This window comes from Peromyscus californicus, unplaced genomic scaffold, assembly GCF_007827085.1.
Source record: "Peromyscus californicus insignis strain IS unplaced genomic scaffold, ASM782708v3 Scaffold_8__1_contigs__length_139910024, whole genome shotgun sequence".
NCBI lineage: Eukaryota > Metazoa > Chordata > Mammalia > Rodentia > Cricetidae > Peromyscus > Peromyscus californicus.
Window position 1 is genome coordinate 74515526 of NW_026294606.1, and position 19575 is coordinate 74535100.

At 41.0% G+C, this 19575-nt stretch overlaps 2 protein-coding genes across 2 annotated transcripts in view; both read left to right on the forward strand.

The window, feature by feature from the left end:
- Positions 1–19575, forward strand: part of Gpr158 (G protein-coupled receptor 158) — a 366630-nt gene that overhangs the window by 270812 nt on the left and 76243 nt on the right. The window lies entirely within an intron of this gene.
- On the forward strand, positions 8502–10043 carry LOC128104127 (cytochrome c oxidase subunit 6C-2-like). Its single transcript, XM_052728879.1, has one exon. The coding sequence runs from the start codon at positions 9675–9677 to the stop codon at positions 9888–9890; it is 216 nt and encodes a 71-aa protein (XP_052584839.1). The 5' UTR covers positions 8502–9674; the 3' UTR covers positions 9891–10043.

Consider the following 19575-nt stretch of genomic DNA (forward strand, 5'->3'; position numbering starts at 1 on the left):
TCTTTGGTCGTGTTTGTGGCTTATAATTAATGCCATTTCATAGTTCTCCTTCTTCTGAGTTCAGTTCCATGAGCTCAGAATACATTTTTGTTATTGTTGTTTTTCGAGACAGGATTTCTCTATGTAACAGCTCTGGCTGTTCTGGAACTTGCTCTATAGACCAGGCTGGCCTCGAACTCACAAAGATCCGCCTCTGCCTCCTGAGTGCTGGGATTTGAGGCGTGCTCCACCACCATCCAGCCAGAATACATTTTTATTTCCTATTGTGCTGTCCTTGTCTAGCGCAATGCCTGTCACATGAATTCAAATATTTGTTGACTAAACGGGTGAGTGAATGACAGAATGAATGAACCACTCAGGCAGAATGGCTGACCAAGTGCCTCTTCCTTTTTCTAAAATTCATTAGTTCTCCCACCTAACTTCCTTTGCTCCTCGTTAGCTGCAAAGGATCTATTGCTTTCACCTACAGTCAAAGCACAGGCCCTAATTCATCAGTATTACCTGTTACTGTCTAGCTTCGGCCAGGTTCCACATGGTGACACATTTGTAATTTAGCCTCTGAGACATGTCCTAAGATATCGTGTTGCTTACAGATCAAAGTTCAACCAAGGCAAGCCTCCAACATGCTATCTATCATCTAGAGCCCCTGAGAGCCCCTGAGAGGGGTCTTCAATGCAGACCATCATCACTGAGGACCTTGTTCCTCATGCAGGAGGATGCCTTTGCTTGACTGACTCATACCATTTGCTAGATACACTCTAACTCAGATAGACATGTTTTTATCCTTCATTGTGAATTTTTTTTAATACTCTGACATGCCCTCAATTGCATACCCTAGCATTCATTCTGGCTTATCCCTGAGCTGTGTGATTGGAAACAGGCATGTGTAAGGTTGACCACATGATGTCTCAGGTATGACTATCCAGAACCCAATATCACCTCTACAGTTTGCCAGCTGTGCAATCTTAGGAAAATGATTCTTCTTTATGTGCCTTAGTTTCTCTATCTGTTAAATGATAGTATGTACCCATTAGAGTTACAATCAAGATTAAATAAGAACATTTTTTTCTACCTCTTTTCATACTCATCAATGTTGGCTCATGTTTGCTAAGATTTCAGTCTATCACTTTGAAGAAGACAACACATCTCACATCATGGAAGCCCGCGTGGGGTGGGATGGGGTGGGAAGAGCGGAGAGGGAGAGGGAAAGGGAGAGAATAATAGTGAGTGAATGAGATGCTTCTCTCTGCAAATGACATCCCAGACACATCCAGCAGTATGCTGTTACTATTCTCCTGCAGGGGCCTCAATCTAAACAAGTCAACAACTGAGAGTAAACATCGCATGTGTAAACTTTAAGGCAATGCCTAACACACAGATGTTCTCTAAACATTCTCTCTTATATTGACGGTGACAGAGACAATTCTATTCCATCCATATATTTTCTATAAAGTAAAGGAACAATATGAGGTTAGTTCTGAGGGCCTGCTACCATTCATCCAGGCTGGAGAGGGCACTGATTTGTTCTAAGTTCAGGATTCTAAGCCCACAGAATAAACATTTATCCTGAATGGAAACAAATTCTTAACAGACTTTAAGTAAACAAGGCGCTTCATACTCTGGGATTATGCTTTAAATACAACCATTTCCTTCCAGAAGTCCTCTCCTCTTCCCTCCTCTCATCCCTTCCTCCCCTTCCCTCCTCTTCCCTCCCCTTCCCTCCCCTCCTCTCCTCCTCCCCTCCCCAGTTCCAAGTTTAGATGTTCCCCTCTGTGTCTTGGACTTCTGATTCTCCAGGTCCTTAGGCATCTCTCACAGCTGGACTCCTTTAATACTTCTTAATCTGTTCACACCATGGCCAGGCTAAAGGTTCAAAGGTTTCAATGTAGTTACGCTATTTTGTTGCCTGAAACTTCCCAGGATTTCACAGAATTGTGGTATAAAAGGCTGTTGTCCTTGTTGGGGTGTGCACGACCCACAACAGCTTGACCCCTTCTTCAGCTCTGACCTCTCTTCTCATTTTCAGCACTGGGCATCAGTGAATAGGTGATACTTGTGTTCTCCTAACCTCAGGGTGCTGGCCTAGCCTCAGGCAGACCATTCCCGTTCCCTCTTCAGCTGAACCCATATGTATTTAAGGCTTACACCAAGCTGCATCTCACTGGGGATTTCCTCTGTCCCACTTCCTTCCCTGTTCACATTTCTCAACCAAAACCCCTTGGTCAATATTTTGAAATGATTCTAGCTGAGTGTTCTCTCTCCTTTAGAGTCTACATTTCTCTATCACAAAAGCAGATGTGATTGTCTCCATGTTCCACAGTATTTAAAACATTTATTAAAATGCTGAGCTAAGTTGTATCACTTTAAGAATCTGATGCCAGGTTCTCCATGTACCACAAGGTGGTGTTTAAAGTGCTGGAACCCCACCACACCCAGCCACAGGACACCACAGCCAGTCACAGGACATCACAGCCAGTCACAGGACACCACAGCCAGTCACAGGACACCACAGCCAGTCACAGGACACCACAGCCAGTCACAGGACACCACAGCTAGTCACAGGGCATCACAGCCAATCACAGAACATCACAGCCAATCACAGGACACCACAGCCAATCACAGGACACCACAGCCAGTCACAGGACACCACAGCCAGTCACAGGACACCACAGCCAGTAACAGAACACCACAGCAGTCACAGGACACCACAGCCAGTCACAGAACATCACAGCCAGTCACAGAACATCACAGCCAATCACAGGACATCACAGCCAATCACAGGACACCACAGCCAATCACAGGACATCACAGCCAGTCACAGGACACCACAGTCAGTCACAGAACATCACAGCCAATCACAGGACACCACAACCAGTCACAGGACATCACAGCCAATCACAAGACATCACAGCCAGTCACAGAACATCACAGCCAATCACAGGACACCACAGCCAATCACAGGGCATCACAGCCAGTCACAGGACACCACAACTAGTCACAGGACATCACAGCCAATCACAGGACATCACAGCCAATCACAGAACGTCACAGTCAATCACAGGACACCACAGCCAATCACAGGACACCACAGCCAGTCACAGGACACCACAGCCAGTCACAGGACACCACAGCCAGTCACAGAACAGTTCATTTCATTATATATATTTCTAAAAATAAGCACTGAAGAGAAGTCACAGAAATGTCTACAGCAATAAGAAAATTAACATAATTACACCTTCCATCATATCACCATCAAGAGTGACTTGCATTGAAGATTCATTTACAACCACAGAGCTCATGTGAACTATCCTTCAGAAAGTAGGTCGTGACTTCAGCTAATCTCTCATACTGAAAGGGTAGATTTCCGTCAATCAATTCCTGATCTATCCAAATGGCAAGAGAGCTAAATAAACCCATGCACATATGAGGAAAGAAGGAGGCAATGTTTGAACATCCTCTGTTATTTTTGAAGCACTCAAAGCCAATAGGCTACATATAAGTTAAAACTGTTTCAAAGTACTGTTCACTGATATGAAGTTTTAAAATATAGACAGAATGATATCCCCGAGAATATGCTAAATAACAATGAAAGAGCCATACTAATGACTGACCTTGTTTTTATACTGTGAAATGCATAAAGCAGGATTTTGAAAAACTTATGTAAATGTCTTCTAAAGTGTATGCTCATTTCTAAAACACACACACACACACACACACACATGCACACATACACACATATGTACACACACACACACACACACACACACACACACCATTTTAAAGGAGTTTGTGGAGATAACCATAGAAAAACAAAGTAGCAAAGACAGTTTCTAAGTTAAAACATAGCAATTTAATATAGAAATCAAAAAGAGGAGAAAATTTAGTAGCAAAAAAATGTTAGCAAGTAGGTAGTCTCTTGGTTATACCTTGTACGGTTTTGTAGTTTCATAGCATGGCCAGTATCATAAAGCAGACTTGGAGCTTGCTAACAACTGACATAACATCGTCACATGACTTAGAGCCTGCCTGAGATGAAAGCCCCTGTTTAGCATAGGTGTGCTCCATGCTGAGTACCACAGAGTCTCACTAGGCAGCTCTGCTGAGTTTTCAGACCTTGCAATGGCTTTCTAGAGTATTTCCTGAAACAGTCATCAGTGAGGGCTGACAACATGCCACTAGAATCCACCCACCAAACTCTAGCCAGCACTGCACAAGCATTCATTGTGAGCATGGAGCACTCTCGTGTGCCTTTTTCAGACATTTAGAAATATCTGCGAGTGTCTGTGACTGTGATTTCCTGCAGTTTAGCTCTTGATGCTTGCTTGGGAGTATAAAATTATGTGCTACTCAGAGTGCAGATATAATCTGTTTTTGGAACATAAACTTCATAAATTCTTCCATAAATGTCTGTTTGATCATAGTATATCCATGGTTGAAAACAAGAATGAGTGTTTCTGGCTTATGTGTCATGTCAATCAAGAACTGTCTAGGCTCTAGCCCACATGCATATGATCATCATTCATCACTAGCCATGGGGACAGACATAAAAGAGAATGTGCCAAGCACATACTGGCTCTTACAGTTCCAACTGAAAGTCACATGATCATTTCTAACTTGTGAAGACTTAGAAGGGTAATCTTATCATTGTCTGGAAAGAGAGAAAGAGAAAGAATTTTGTGAAAAATCACTGATAAACACTATACAACAATGTTGTCAAGCCCATTGCATATTCCCAACTTTTAGAAATAAGACACAGGAAATGCACACACTCAGGTCTGTTTCTCTAACACACTTATGAAACCTGAGTGACTGAAGGGCTCAAAGTGTGAACTACAAAATTGTGTTTCTCGAGTTGAATGTTAACAATTCAGGAAATCCATTGTGCATTTATATTTTTAAAGTGCAACAAGAGAAAGAAAACCTATGCGTGTCTGTTGAGAAATGAGCTTGCAGCAATCTCTAGCATACATATACATGACAAAAGAAAAAAATGCATTGTATCAGGGACAGTCCTTTAGAACTCTAAGGATATTATAATAATTATCTGACATGATAATCACTTAGATTATTTTAAGGTAAAACTGTTGAATCATCAGTTATTTTCTGTTTATAGCAAAGAGGGAAAGGGAAAATTCCAAAATTTCTTTGACTTGCAAATATTTTCAAATATTTATAATTTTAGAAATCTAAGATTCTTGTCTGCATATTATTACCAAGTGCAATTGGTTTGCATGTTTAATAAGGAAGAAATAAGTAAATGTAAATTATATCCCATGGGATATGACTAAAATTTCTGATGCACAATTCTCTTTAAATGAGTCTCCGTTGACAGTTGTGTAGCTTGGTCTGTTTAAGGGGCACCAGAATAAGGATCTATCCTTGGTGCATGAGCTGGCTTTCTGGAGCCCACTACCTGTGGTGGGACACCTTGCTCACCCTTGATGCAGGGGGGAGGGGCTTGGTCCTGCCTCAACTGAATGTACCAGGCTCTGCTGACATCCCATGGGAAGCCTTACCCTTTTGGAAGAGGGGATGGGGGGTGTGTTGGGGAGAAAGGCTGGGAGGGAGTAGGAGGAGGGATGAGAGGGGGATCTGTTTTGGTATGTAAAATGAATAAAAAATTTCTTAATAAAAAAAGAAAACAAAAAAATGAGTCTCTCTTATTGCAGAAACTTTGTATGGTCAGCTTTCAAAATAATAGCCATTGTCACCCGAATTCTCCTGTCAGGCAAGTAGGGTTAGGTGACACATTTGTGACTATTTTAGCCTTCAACTTCATCACAGTGTTCAGAATTAGATGTGGTGAAGAGTCTTATTAGTTAATATCTGAATCCTGATAGTGATAAACAAAAAGAGTTTGGTTTGGACTAACATCTCAAACATGCTTGTGAATGATCCAAAGGAGAATAAAAGATGTACATCTTATAGAGTAATGTATTAGTCCCACTGCTTCTATTATGTAGTAAATCCTTGCATGTTACTTATTTTAGCATGATACATAAGTTGATAAAAAGATGATAGTAATATTGTTTGGCAACTTGGACCAATAAAATGTGAGTATTTGGTTGACACCATCAATTAAGTTTAGCAAAAATATGGCATCTTGCTGATGCTGTGAAGGCGATAGAAGAAACCACCCTACAAATAACAACTCATGAGAAATCCTGCTGAAACACATTCACTGAGCCACTGTACCCCGCATCGACAAACAGCAGTGTAAGACAGTAGTCCTTCCTGATTACTGAAATTTGAGGCACCCTGGGTGAAAGGAAACAGAGGCCCAGAGACCAACTTCCTTGACATTTTCCTTTGATCCTTAGAAATAATCCCTGGGATATCTCCACAGTGCTCAGTTTAATAACCAGTGGTTAGTGGGGAAAGTGGTGAAATCAGAAGACTTGAGGTTTAGTCCTGGTTTGGCCAATCATATATCTTGTACATGGATTCTCCATCATATATCTTAGTACATGGAGTCTCCATCATATATCTTGTTCATGGAGTCTCCATCATATATCTTGTACATGGATTCTCCATCATATATCTTAGTACATGGAGTCTCCATCATATATCTTGTTCATGGAGTCTCCATCATATATCTTGTACATGGAGTCTCCATCATATATCTTGTACATGGAGTCTCCATCATATATCTTGTACATGGAGTCTCCATCATGTATCTTATACATGGAGTCTCAACCACAACAGAGCCGTGACCCTCTTCTTTGTAACCCTGTTCACAATTACACTGGTTTCCATGCGGTTCTCTTTTGTTTTAGGCATGAGGTAAGGTTAATCTGTCCTGATGAAAGTTAAATGTTTTGAGTAATTTACTATAAAAACAGACCTGCGAGTTGTAGCAGGCGAATGAACAGCTTATTACTTAAATATGATGTTTATTTTTAAGACAGGTTCTTGCCATACTGCTCAAGCTGCTCTCAAAGACTCAGGCTCAAACAATCCTCCTGCCTCGGTCTGCAGAGTGCTTGAAACTCAGTTATATACTGCTGTACTTAGTTCCTACATAAAAATCTAAAACTCACAGAATAAGGCTATGTATTATTGAAAAATGCATACAAATGGAACCAATGTAGAAGACACACTGGATAGTACACACCAAATTCATTTGGAGAAGGGAGAAGACTATGAAGGAAAACTAGGAAGCTTCCACTTGATACACATAAAATTTTAAATTTTATTTTCAAATGATAAAAATTAATGTATATGTATAAACTTATGGAGTGTGCAAATGGCACAGTTTTTTTTAGTCAATGTCTATCTATTTTTAGACCTCAAAAAGCAAAAGCAACAAAAAAAAAAATAAGTGGCAATAAAGCACAGTATGGGGAGTTGAGCTTAACCTGGAGCTGGCAAAGTGGCCAAGCACCAGAATAGATGGTTAAGGCAATGAGCCAAAAACCAGAGCCAGGGCCTTAAGTGCTTAGTGTGATCAGGAGGCTAACCTGAAGTGAGTACCAGGAAAGCACTGGTGTTCCACAGTTCCCTCGTGGGTGGCACGAGGCGCTGAGGTCAGATGAGTAAGCACAAGTACTGGGGATTGACTCACCACACAGTTAAGACTGCACAAAATGCTGACCCTCCAAGGTTTTTTGTGTTTTGTTTGGTTTTGGTTTTTGGTTTTTCGAGACAGGATTTCTCTGTGTAGTCTTGGTGCTTTGTCCTGGATCTTGCTCTGTAGACCAGGCTGGCCTCAAACTCACAAATATTCTCCTGGCTCTGCCTCCCGGGTGCTGGAATTAAAGGTGTGCACCACCGCCACCCTGCTACCCTCGAAGCTTTAAGGCTGCAGCGCAGATGGAAGGACTGGAAATGAAATAGTGATGGCTACTGAACTGACAATAAGGAAAGTCTTCAAGATCTTCTGAGTAGGAAACCTCAAGACGGAGATACACCAAGACCACAGATAGGGATAAAAGCACCATCTGCCAGGGGGCAATAAACTTGGAGAGCAGTGTCTGCAATGCATCAGGGCTGGGCACTAGGTACAGTGGAGCAGCATGTCACCCCACCAGCCCTGCCAAAGAAAAAAGCCCTATGTTACTGCCTGTGGTTATGTCATGCCTGAAGAAACTTACCAAGGTTGTTGTCAGGAGCAGGACTCCTTAGATTCTCCATTTGTTTGTGTTTGGAAATCATATAAGCAATATTCAACTTCATTTTACATCTGGAGGCTTCTGATTTCAGTACTTCTGGTGATAAATGAAAAGAGCTAAACAGAAGAGCAACAAATAAAATACTGTCAACCCTGTTGACCCAGAAGACATCCATAGAATATATCCCTGCAATCAGAAATGCACAATGTCATTAGCCGACAGCACTTCTGTTCAAGATTGTGCTAGGGGGTCTAGCCAGAGCAGGTAGGAGAGAGAGAGAGAGAGAGAGAGAGAGAGAGAGAGAGAGAGAGAGAGAGAGAGAGAGAGAGAGAGAGAGCAGGTTTTTTTTCTTTTTTAGAAAGCTAGAAGTAAAACTATTTTACTCACAGATGAGAGAATGTTACATAATGAGACTCCTAAGAAGGAAACTGTGGGGAAAAAAACATCATGAGAAATAACAAGCACACTCAGCAAGTGTGCAAGATATGCGGTCAGTTAATAAATCACATTTATTTCCATGAACCAGCTGTGATGGTTTGAAGGAAAATGGCCCCCAAAGGGAGTGGTACTATTAAAATGTGTGGTCTTGTTGGAGGAAGTGTGTCACTGTGGAGGCGGGCTTTGAGGTCTCATATGTGCACCAGATACTACACAGTGTCTTAGACCACTTACTGTTATCTGCAAGATGTAGGACTCTTCACTGCTTCTCCAGCACCATGTCTGCCTGCATACCACTATGTCCCACCATGATGATAATGGACTGAACCTCTAAACTGTAAGTGAGCCACTCCAATTAAATGTTTTCATTTATAACAGTTGCCATGGTCATGGTGTATCTTCACAGCAATAGAAACCCTACCTAAGACACCAGCTATGGAGAGTCCACAAATGAAATCAATAAAATGTTTTCATTTAAAATATTAAATTATTTATAAACAAATTAAGCCACCAGGAACCCCCCCAAAAAAAACACCCCACAGTTTAAAAATACACACTGTAAATCATTGAAGGGCACCACAGGGCTGTATAATGTAGCCTATGCTTGTAGAACTTGAGTTTTAATGTCTAGGCTGATCTACAGATTTGGTGCAAGCATATGGAAAGCTCAGTGTTCCTTTTGCTAATATTCACAAGCTCACCCTACAATTTATGTGAACATGCAAGAGGCCCAGAATATCTAAACTATTTTGAAAAAGAAGAATAAATTTGGAAGATTTACATTTAGCTGCCTTAACCTTGCTACAAAATTATACCACCCAAAAGAGTGATATTGGCACAATGATAGACCATAAGTCAACTGAATAAAACTGAAGAACCTCAAGAGAAACCCTGACATTTATGATCAATGCATAAGTATATGAGGATAGTTTAATGGAGAAAGAACAGTATATTGACTAAATGGTGCTGGAAGGTTGAGACAACCATGTCCAGAATAATTAAGTTGAACACTTTGTACATACTGTATATAAACACTCTGAAGCAAATGGAAGAGTTAAAAGTTGTATAACTTGCCATTTCTGCGAGAACCCCGGAAGGATGTTGGTGTAGAGGACATTCACTACCATGAATTCTGGTGCATTGCCAAAACCTCAGATGCATGGTCTTCTGGCCAAGCGCCTGCGGGTTCACATTGTTGGTGCATTCATTATGGCCCTGGGAGTTGCCGCTTCTTATAAGTTTGATGTGGCTGAACCCAGAAAGAAGGTGTATGCGGATTTCTACAGGAATAATGACTCCATGAAGGACTTTGAAGAGATGAGGAAGGCTGGTATTTTCTAGAGTGTGAAGTGACTTCAGAATGTACAGAATTCTTTGGATTGCATTCCATAGAAGTTCATTGCTGACCTGTGTTCCTGAACTATGAAACATGAATATGTGGGCTAAGGAGTAGTTTACCTCAATAAACAATCAACAATTATATGGACAAAACAATGTTGTATAACTCTTAGTAGGAAATGTAGATATTAATCTTTTTAAATATGAGTTTGGAAATGATTTCCTTTTTTAATGCAAGTCAGAAAATAAAAGATAAACAGGTTGGACTTCAGGAGAATAAGAAAAGGAGGAAGAGAAGGAAGAAGAAAAAGAAGAAACATGTTGTAAATTATACTATTAAGAATGTGAAACGAGCTAGGTGGTGGCACATGCCTTTAATCCCAGCACTCGAGAGGCAGAGCCAGGCAGATCTATGTGAGTTCGAGGCCAGCCTGGGTTACAGAGTGAGTTCCAGGATATCAAGGGCTGTTACACAGAGAAACCTATCTTGAAAAAACAAAAAAAGAAAAGGAGGAGGAGGAGAAAGAGGAGGAGGGGGAGAAGGATGGGGAGGAGGAGGAGGGAAAGGGGGAAAGGAGGAGGGGGAGGAAGAAAAAAATGAAAAGAACTGCTGGAGAGATGGCTCAGTAGTCAGGAACACTTGCTGCTTCTTCAGAGGAACAGAGTTCAGGTCTTAGTACCTGAGAGAGCCAGGGGAGAATATATAGCCATCTGTGCCCACACTACATGGATCACAACTGCCTGTTACTCCAGTTTTAGAGTACCTGTCATCCTCTTCTGGACTCTGTTGTTAGTTACATGAACATCACACACACACACACACACACACACACACACACACACACACACACACACACACACACTCGTGTGCACAATACACCTTTAACAAAAGACAGTGAAAAGAAATAATGTATATGAGAATGTGTGGATATCATGTCTGATAAGGGATGTATATCTAGAATGTATGATGAACATTTACAACCCAGTAAGAAGAGAAACAACCCACTTTAAAAAAGCAAATATATACAAATATATACCAGACAATAAATGCAGTTAACTGGTAAGTACATGAAAAGATCAACATTCTTAATCACTAGGGAAATGTAGACCAAACCCACGAAGTTAGTTCATTTAACATCCATGAAGATGACTATCATAAAAAAAAATGGGCAATAGCAGGTTTTGATAAGGAGGTAGAAAAATTGGAGAACTTACACATTGCTGATGGAAATGTACAGCAGCAGTACAGTACTCCCTAAAAGTGCTGGTGATTTCTCAAATTGATAATGTCAAACATAGAGTTACCATATGGCTCAGCAACTGCACTCCTAGGTGTAGAACCAAGAAAAATGTAAACACATGTTCTCATATAATAAACCTTGAAATCATTATGCTAAATTAGAGAAAACAATTGCAAAAGACTGTGAGTTGCATTATCCCATTATATGAATTCTCTCTAATTGATTTATAGAGATAAAAATTACATTAGTGTTTGCCTGTGGCGACGAAGGATTATGGAATGACTGTTCCTCTTTCTGGAGTGTCTTCTGGAGATATTAAAACCTAAAAATGACTGTGGTGCTGGCTGTATAACTATGGTGTAAAGTAGAATATTGAATTGTATTCTTTAAATGAAAATGTGTCATGGCATGCAAATTACATTGTAGCAAAGCCGTTTACAAGGTCATGTAATAATTATGATTCCAGTAACAGTTGCTTATATTGAATTAACCTTCCAACACATAGTGGTCACAGAAACTGAAAAACATATAAAGCCACAACCAAAAAAAACAAACTAACAAAACAAAACTGGAAACTGACAAAGAGCCAGAAAGTGAAAGGAATTTAATCTCTGAATAAAGGGACAAGAGATATGGGGTCTACAGGGATTCAGTTGATTTATAGAGACAAACAGTACATTAGTTTTTCCCTATGGCAATGAAGGACTATGGAATGACTGCTCCTCTTCATGGGATATCTTCTGAAGATAGTAAAATCAGGGGAAAAAAAAATCTGGTTTACATAGTGCATGGAGGTCAAATACTGGGAGCCTTGCTTCAAATGGGTCTGATGACCTGGAATGGATGTGTAAAGTTGGCGCAATGAAGAAACTGTGACCACCTTTTCAAACAAGTGGCCCCAGAGAACCTGGGCTGTTTATGTTTATACAATTTCAATGGTTTGCATGGAACACTTTACAATCAGATCTGTTTCCTTAAGTTTCTAAAAATGGTTACAATAATTACCAGTTTGTTCCTTTGTTTCTTTCCCCTTCCATCCCCCAACCTTCCCAGCGTTAACCGTTACCTATTTGATCCATAGCTCTAATGTTAGATCCATAAGCAGTGCTATAAGCAAGGAAGCTTTCTAACCAGGCACACCTACAGGTAGGGCAGTGTGCCCTGTTGGCATTTAAAAAGCATCAGTCTGTTTGTCTTGAGGTATCAGAACCCAGAGGTAAGCTCTGCGAGGGAAGCTGGAAATGAAGGGAGTGAATTGTGGGAGAGAGCGAGCCAGGGGAGAGTATATAGCCATCTGTGCCCAAACCCACGTCAGCTGTGCAGTGGTTTGCACAGTGGCGAAACTGATGAGAACAGCCACGGAGATGTGAAGAGAACACTGCCATCCAAGGGCTCAGGAAAGAGTATTCCAAGAAGGTCAGAATGAAAAGGGACCCCCTCCCTGCAGATGGGGTTCTAACCTCATTGTTGATGTGGTGGTGCCCACTGGACTGCAGAGAAATTTGCCAGGTTTCTCAAGCAGAGCTGGTCCTCAGTGGTCAAGCAGGCAGGAAACACGAAACGAAACCTGCAGCCCAGAGGAGGAAGGCTGATAAACTGGAGGCAGTGGAAACCCGCTTAAGAAGTGGAGAGCACTTGGCAGACCCCCAGATTGATGAAAGGTGAGCCGCAATTATAACACTAGAGCTGCAGCTCAGAGATGAAGATACAAGTAGGAAGAAAGAAACAATTGGGAAACTGATTGAAAAAAACTAGTATGAGGGCCAGAGTGACAGCTGTAAGTACAGTGCATGTCATACAGGCATGAGGACCTGAGTTTGATTCCCTAGAGCCCACATGGGCCTGGGGGCAAATGCTTGTAATCCTAGGGTTGGGAGACAGAGAGAGATGCATCCTTGGACATTATTGGCCAGCCATCCTAGCCTGCTTGGTGAGCTACAGGCCAATGAGAGACCCTGTCTCAAAAGACAAAGTGGAAAGTGGACAGTGACTTAGGAATGACAGCTAAGGTTGTCCTCTGGCTTCTACACACAGGTTCACACATATGCATGCGCACACACACACACACACACACACACACACACACACACACACACGTACATTCACACGAATGTGTGATTCTATTAGTATCAGATTATATGACTTAAAGAAAAAGGATACCTGGGTGCTAGTGAGGTGGCTGGATTGGATAAGGCGCCTGCTGAGTTTGACCCAAGAGACTCAAATGGTGGAAGGAGAGAACTGTTACTTCCAAGTTGTTCCTTGATCTCCCTCCATATGTAATTTTTTAAAATCATTCTGGTATATGCCTTTAATCCCAGCACTCAGGAGACATGAGGCTCGCAGAACTTGGTGATTTCGAGAGCAGCCTGGTCTATATAGCAAGTTCCAGGCCAGCTAAGGCTACAGAGTGAGACCCTGTCTCAAGAAGATTTTTTATAGTTAAAATACTTACATAAAATAGGGATATTTTATGTAATGAAAAAACAGTCTGATCATCTAGAAGCCATGAAAATCCTAAGCATGTGCCCCAACAACAGACTTCAAATGAATAAGATTTGAAAGATAGTAGTATAAAGCTAAAAGAATAGATAAATATTCATCAGATTAGAGATTTTTTTACAGCCCTCTATAATAAATAATACAAACATACCAAGAAAATAAACAGTGATGTAGAAGATTTGAAAAAGCTTAGCTTAGCTATAATTTGTAGCCCATTATGCCTAACATCAGAAGAATGCATATTCTCTTAAAGTACCCATGTAATGTTTACAAAGGTAGCAATCAATCTGTGTACCATAAAGTTGAATACCAATAACTTCAGGTACCAATTATAATAAGTACATTCTATTAGTTCAATTAGAACTTAATGAGTAGTCAATAGTATGTTTGGTAGAAAAGCCTCATGTAATTGGAAATTAAACAATTTGTAACATAAAAGTGTTGTTGAACTTGGTGAGGTCACAACCTTGTGCCCCAAGTCAGGTCCAGCCACCTGTCCTCAGTAAGTCAACTGAAAGAGACAAATAAAAACAGGAAGCAGGAAAAGGAGTTTTCTTCAATGTGGCCACATTGGGAAGAGAGCCAAAGAGATCCATGCCAACTCCTCAAGCCCTTCTTCAGGGTCATGAAGTGAGATCAAATTTAAATAGAGGACTAAGAATGTGTGCACATCTAAGTATCAGCTCAGGATGTGGTTCTGCCCATCATTAACCCCTCATTGTCTGGTTTTCACTCTCATCCTGTAGAACTGTGTGAAAACCCTTGCATGGAGACAAGTCTCCGCTCTGGCTGGTTCTTTTTCTTTCTCTCCTCATGAGATGCCTGGTTAAAGGCCCATTTCTTTGGTGTCCATTTTTTTTTAATAGTCAGATAGTCAGATTGAGAGACACAAAGTGTTTCTTTAAAGCATCTTAATTTGTGTCAGGACAGTTACAAAATCATAATAGAAGTAAAGAATATTTCAGATTAAACAATAAAGAAAATGCAAGGTTTCTAAATTTGTGGGATGTGATCAAAGCAGTGTTCTTAGGGGACTGTGTAGAGCTAAATGCTAATGTTAAAAATATGAACTATGATTTTAACTTACAAATTGAGAAAAAGAAAAAATTAAACTCAAAATAATTCAAGGAGAAAAATAAAGAACAATATCTTAGAAGTCTACAACGAATAGATGAAATTAAAACCAAGCAGTTTTTTCTAAACCACAGAGTTCATAAATCAAGGAAAAGGGAACATACCAATTGCCAATATTGGGTACAAGTCCTGCAGACACTGAAAGATGATGAGGCAGCACGGTAATAAAAACCTCAAGCCAGTAAAACTACACAGTGGATCTGCAACGAATAAGCTCACCAAACCCAACAGAAGATGAGCTAGAAAACATGAACTCACATCCCTTAAATGGCATTTATAATTTTAAAACTTCCCAGGAAGAAAACTGTGTTCGATGTTGTTGATCCCAATGTTACATGCTTAAGGAACAAGGCATTCTTCCATAACTCTTAAAAGCCAGCACAAGGGTAAGCCTTCCCAGCTCCTACCACCACACCCTGTGAAAGACGACCCACATATGAATGACCTCACCCAACAAGACCCTGGTGAAGAGAAATTCAGGTTTCCCAAAAAAATATTAGCAGATTAAATCTAGAAATATAAAAAGATTACACATTGGAGCCAAGTTTAAGGTTAATGGCATGTCTTTTAACTAATAATGTGCTTGCCACAATGACAGGATAAAGGAGAAAATTCATGATACTGCCAATAAGTTCAGGAAAGCATTTGATTACATGCAACTTGCATCGATGATTAAAATTAAAATTTCATTAAAAGACTAGGAGGACCCTTTCTCAGGTGATGGAGTACATATAGTCATTTTATTGAAAGTTTAACTTTAATTAATAGTAAATTAAATTAATGCTTGGAAATAATGCTTATCAAAATTTATAGAAGATATCTATGCTGAAGATATTGCCGATTAAAGAAAATCTGGATAGAGAAGCAAGTGATAAACTCAATTAATTACTGTAAGTGTCGCTGTAGAACCACTGCCACTGTGACCCAGAGCCCCACTGACTCAAGTTGCAGTGCTTGGCAAGCTGACTCAAAGTCATAAGGAGGAGCACAGGGTCCTGATGCTCTGAATCAATACTCAACGAGAAGGAGGCTGGAGAGCTGTACTATCAGATTCTGGAGTTACTCTAAAGCTTAGGACTTCATATGGTGTTAATTGTTCCAAGAGGAGATAAATAGATCGATGGGGCAAAAGAAAGCAACCAGAAGTAGATCCACACATATCAATTGATTTTTTTTCTTTAAAGAAAGGTTTCAAGGCATTTCAGTGGAGAGAAAATTCCCTATTAATAAACGCCCTTGAAATACCTGGCTAAACGTAGTGGAGGTGGAAAAAGTGACAATCTTGAATCAGGAAAAAAATGTTGAAAGGACACATAAATCACTGATCAAAAACGGATAAATTTGGATTTATGAAAACTAAAGACCCTTGCTGGTCAGAAACCCTCATTTTGGAAGTCTTCCCTTGCAGAGAGCAAGGGTGGCCTGGATGCAGTCATGGCTCCTCAGGTGTCACCTTATCTTCTCGATGGTTCTTTTAGTAAAGGCTAGAAGTAGAAAATAAAAGCCCAGTGGAAGAGCCACTAACACAGAAGCAATACCTGTAGCTGTAAACCATGAACAGCACAATAACTTCCTTGTGGAAATGGAGGGTGCACTCCCAGGGTACCTGAGATGGCCCACGGGAGAAATTCATTCTTTCAGGAGCTTTACTCATTCCTGGCTATTGGCATGATGCTCTCTGGATAGCATCCCCCTGGTTTGCACCCTGGGCCTGCAGAAGGCCACATTTTCCTCTCTCACCAAGGCACACTGATCTACAACCCACATGTATTTTTACTCACTGTAATCTCACTTTTCCATGATTTTGAGTTAGAAAGGACAAAACCTACTGGCCCTTCTTATCTAACTCCTTTGTAAGACTACATCACATACTTGTAGTTCTAGTGACAACTCCCCAGGAACAGTGTTCCTGAATGAAACTCTAATGGGAAAATAATATATATATATACATATATATATATATATATATATATATATATATATCCACTTTGCAACATTCCCAGGGCCTTCTAAATGTGTGGGAGTGTTGTAATGTGAAGCTGGTTACAGTACCAAGAGGGTAGTCATTCCAGCTCAAGGACGGATGCTCTGCTTTACTTTAGTTCTGGGAAGTTCAAGAACAGCTCCACGTGATATGTAGGGCTACAATAATTAGAAACAGGACAGCCACAGGACTGCACATCGGACTGAACACTGAGAAGGCAGGAGTTCAGGCTGACAGCCCTTTGAAGGACTCGGATTATCTTCGCCCTGTCCATCTGTAGCAAGCACATGACATTGTAGTGAGACTGCACCCAGGACTAGAGAATAAGTTTTCAGAATCAAGAAAGTGTATCCACATAAGTAAGCACATGTCAGAGAAAAGTCATGTCTAAGGCATTATTTACATTAACTTATGAGACTGATAACACTCTTGGGAGGGAACATATTTTTAGTCAAGTGACAGGAAACAGACCAAGGATCTGTCTGTAACCTGTCTCTGCCTCCCCTTGCAATTCATCTTAGCTTTCACACCAAGACCTTTTAAACCTGGTGTCAGCTGTCCCTAGTGTCCAGGAGACTGCCTCCTGGGCAATAGTAAGTTAGGCCCCAAATATCTTCCCTCCTAGTTCACTTGGGAGTTCAGCTGCTCCGTGCTCATTCCTTCAAGAACTTATTCTGTCCCGAGTGGCTTCTGACTATTTGTCATTGCATTAATCCTTTCAGATGAGTTTCTTTTGGAGACATTTTGAATATATGAAAAAGAAATCTAGTTGTAGACTTTAAGTATTATGGTAAACAATAGCAAAACATTTTTTGAGTAATTTGTCCTTTTATTTGAACCTTTAAAATTACACTACTTATATAGCACATCCAAACATGCTGGCCTTATGTAGAAAGGAACGCAGTGGCAGAGTACTTGCTGAGACTGTCGTCATGGATGTTCGCTTCCTTTTCTTTATGACTTGGGCATACTCATGTGCCTGCGTATATTAGAGCATTTGGTTGGATCTGATGATAACTAAAGGTGAAACACCTTCATATGTCCATCAATCTATCCATTCATCCAATAAGCATAAATTGAACATACTACCCAGCAGTGTAACAACTGTAATATAGTACAATGCAGTATGTTTCTTAATAAATGTGTGTGATTCATAGTAAAGACTGTAGTGGCACAGAGGATTAATAGTCCATCACCACCACAGTGGAGAAACATGGCAGCAGGTACCAGGCATGGAGGAAGAAATGGTTGAGAGTTCACATCTCAGACCACAAGTAGGAGTCAGAGAAAGCTGACTTGAAATGGCACAAGTCTTTTAGCTCTCAAAACCCACTCCCAGTGGCATACTTCCTCCAGCAAGGCCACACCTCCTAAACCTCCCCAAAGAGTGCCACCAACTGGGGACCAACTTTTAGAATATCTGAACCTATAGGGACCATTCTCGTTTAAACTACCCCAGATAGGCAAAGAGTTCTGGAAACCAATTATGTTTTCATTTGGAACTATAAAAGCAGTATGACTAGAACACAGGTATGTGTTGCATGGTGCTAGAAGAGAAAACTAATAAAGGATAGTAAGGACTTATAAGAAGACCAACTTGTTGGCCATTATAAGCAATGTAAACTTAATTGAATAAAAATGTCTCTAATCAGGAGTAAATATTATCAGATTTTTATTTTGCATTAAAAAACTCTTAAATATAGAGAGTACACTGGTAGACTCATGTGGCAAACAGATATTAATGACCTACTATGTTCCAGGTCCTGTGAATCAGACAGAAAAATAAACCTCCAGCCCCATGCAGGATAGGTATAATTTGTACCCCCAAGAAACATCAGATAAGAGAAGTACAAAGTTCAAAGGATTATTACTAAAGCAATACACTACAGTAAATTCCATATAGATCATGAAGCTAGTGTTTCCTGGGAAAGATTTAGAAGCCTCTCTGACCCCTGAGATATTTTACCTCATCTTGAAGGATGAATAGAGCTAAGAAAAGCATCAAGGGCTTCCAAGTCAGATGGAACAGCAAAGCTTTATCAAGAAAGAAAACCTGACAAGTCTAAAGATACTGTGGCAGGGCAGGGGCTTGGGTGCAGCAAGGGGGGCTTGGGTATAGCAGGGTGAGGTTTGGATACATCAGGGATGGTTGGGTGCAGTAGGTGGGGTTGGTTCAGTAGGTGGGGTCAGATTCAGTAGGTGGGATTGGTAGAGTAGGTGGGGTCGGGTACAGTAGGTGGGGTTAGTGGAGTAGGTGGGGTTAGTGTAGTAGGTGGGATTGGTACAGTAGGTGGGGTCCGGTGCAGTAGGTGGGGTCCGGTGCAGTAGGTGGGGCTGGTGCAGTAGGTGGGGTTGGTGCAGTAGGTGGGGTTGGTGCAGTAGGTGGGGTCCGGTGCAGTAGGTGGGGTTGGTGCAGTAGGTGGGGTTGGTGCAGTAGGTGGGGTCCGGTGCAGTAGGTGGGGTTGGTGCAGTAGGTGGGGTTGGTGCAGTAGGTGGGGTTGGTGCAGTAGGTGGGGTTGGTGCAGTAGGTGGGGCTGGGTGCAGTAGGTGAGGTCAGGTGCAGAAAGTGGGGTTGAGTGTGACAGGGTCAACAGGGGTTGAGTCTGAGGGTCAGAATCTGAATGTTTGGGCCACACCAAGCCACGTTGGCTTCATGTAGCACCCGAGCTGAAAACACCACAGGAGGACAGGATATCTGGGTAGTCATTTATTCTCAAATGGTTGCAATACAAGGGAAATTTATGCTGACCTTGAAATGTTTCTGTAATCTTAAGACTGTTTTGAAGTATAAATATAATGGGAGAAATCCATCTTCTAAGCATAGGAA

What these genes read in the sequence shown, in the direction of transcription:
- LOC128104127 (XM_052728879.1), top strand. Translation starts at nt 9,675, where the DNA reads ATGAATTCTGGTGCATTGCCAAAACCTCAGATGCATGGTCTTCTGGCC.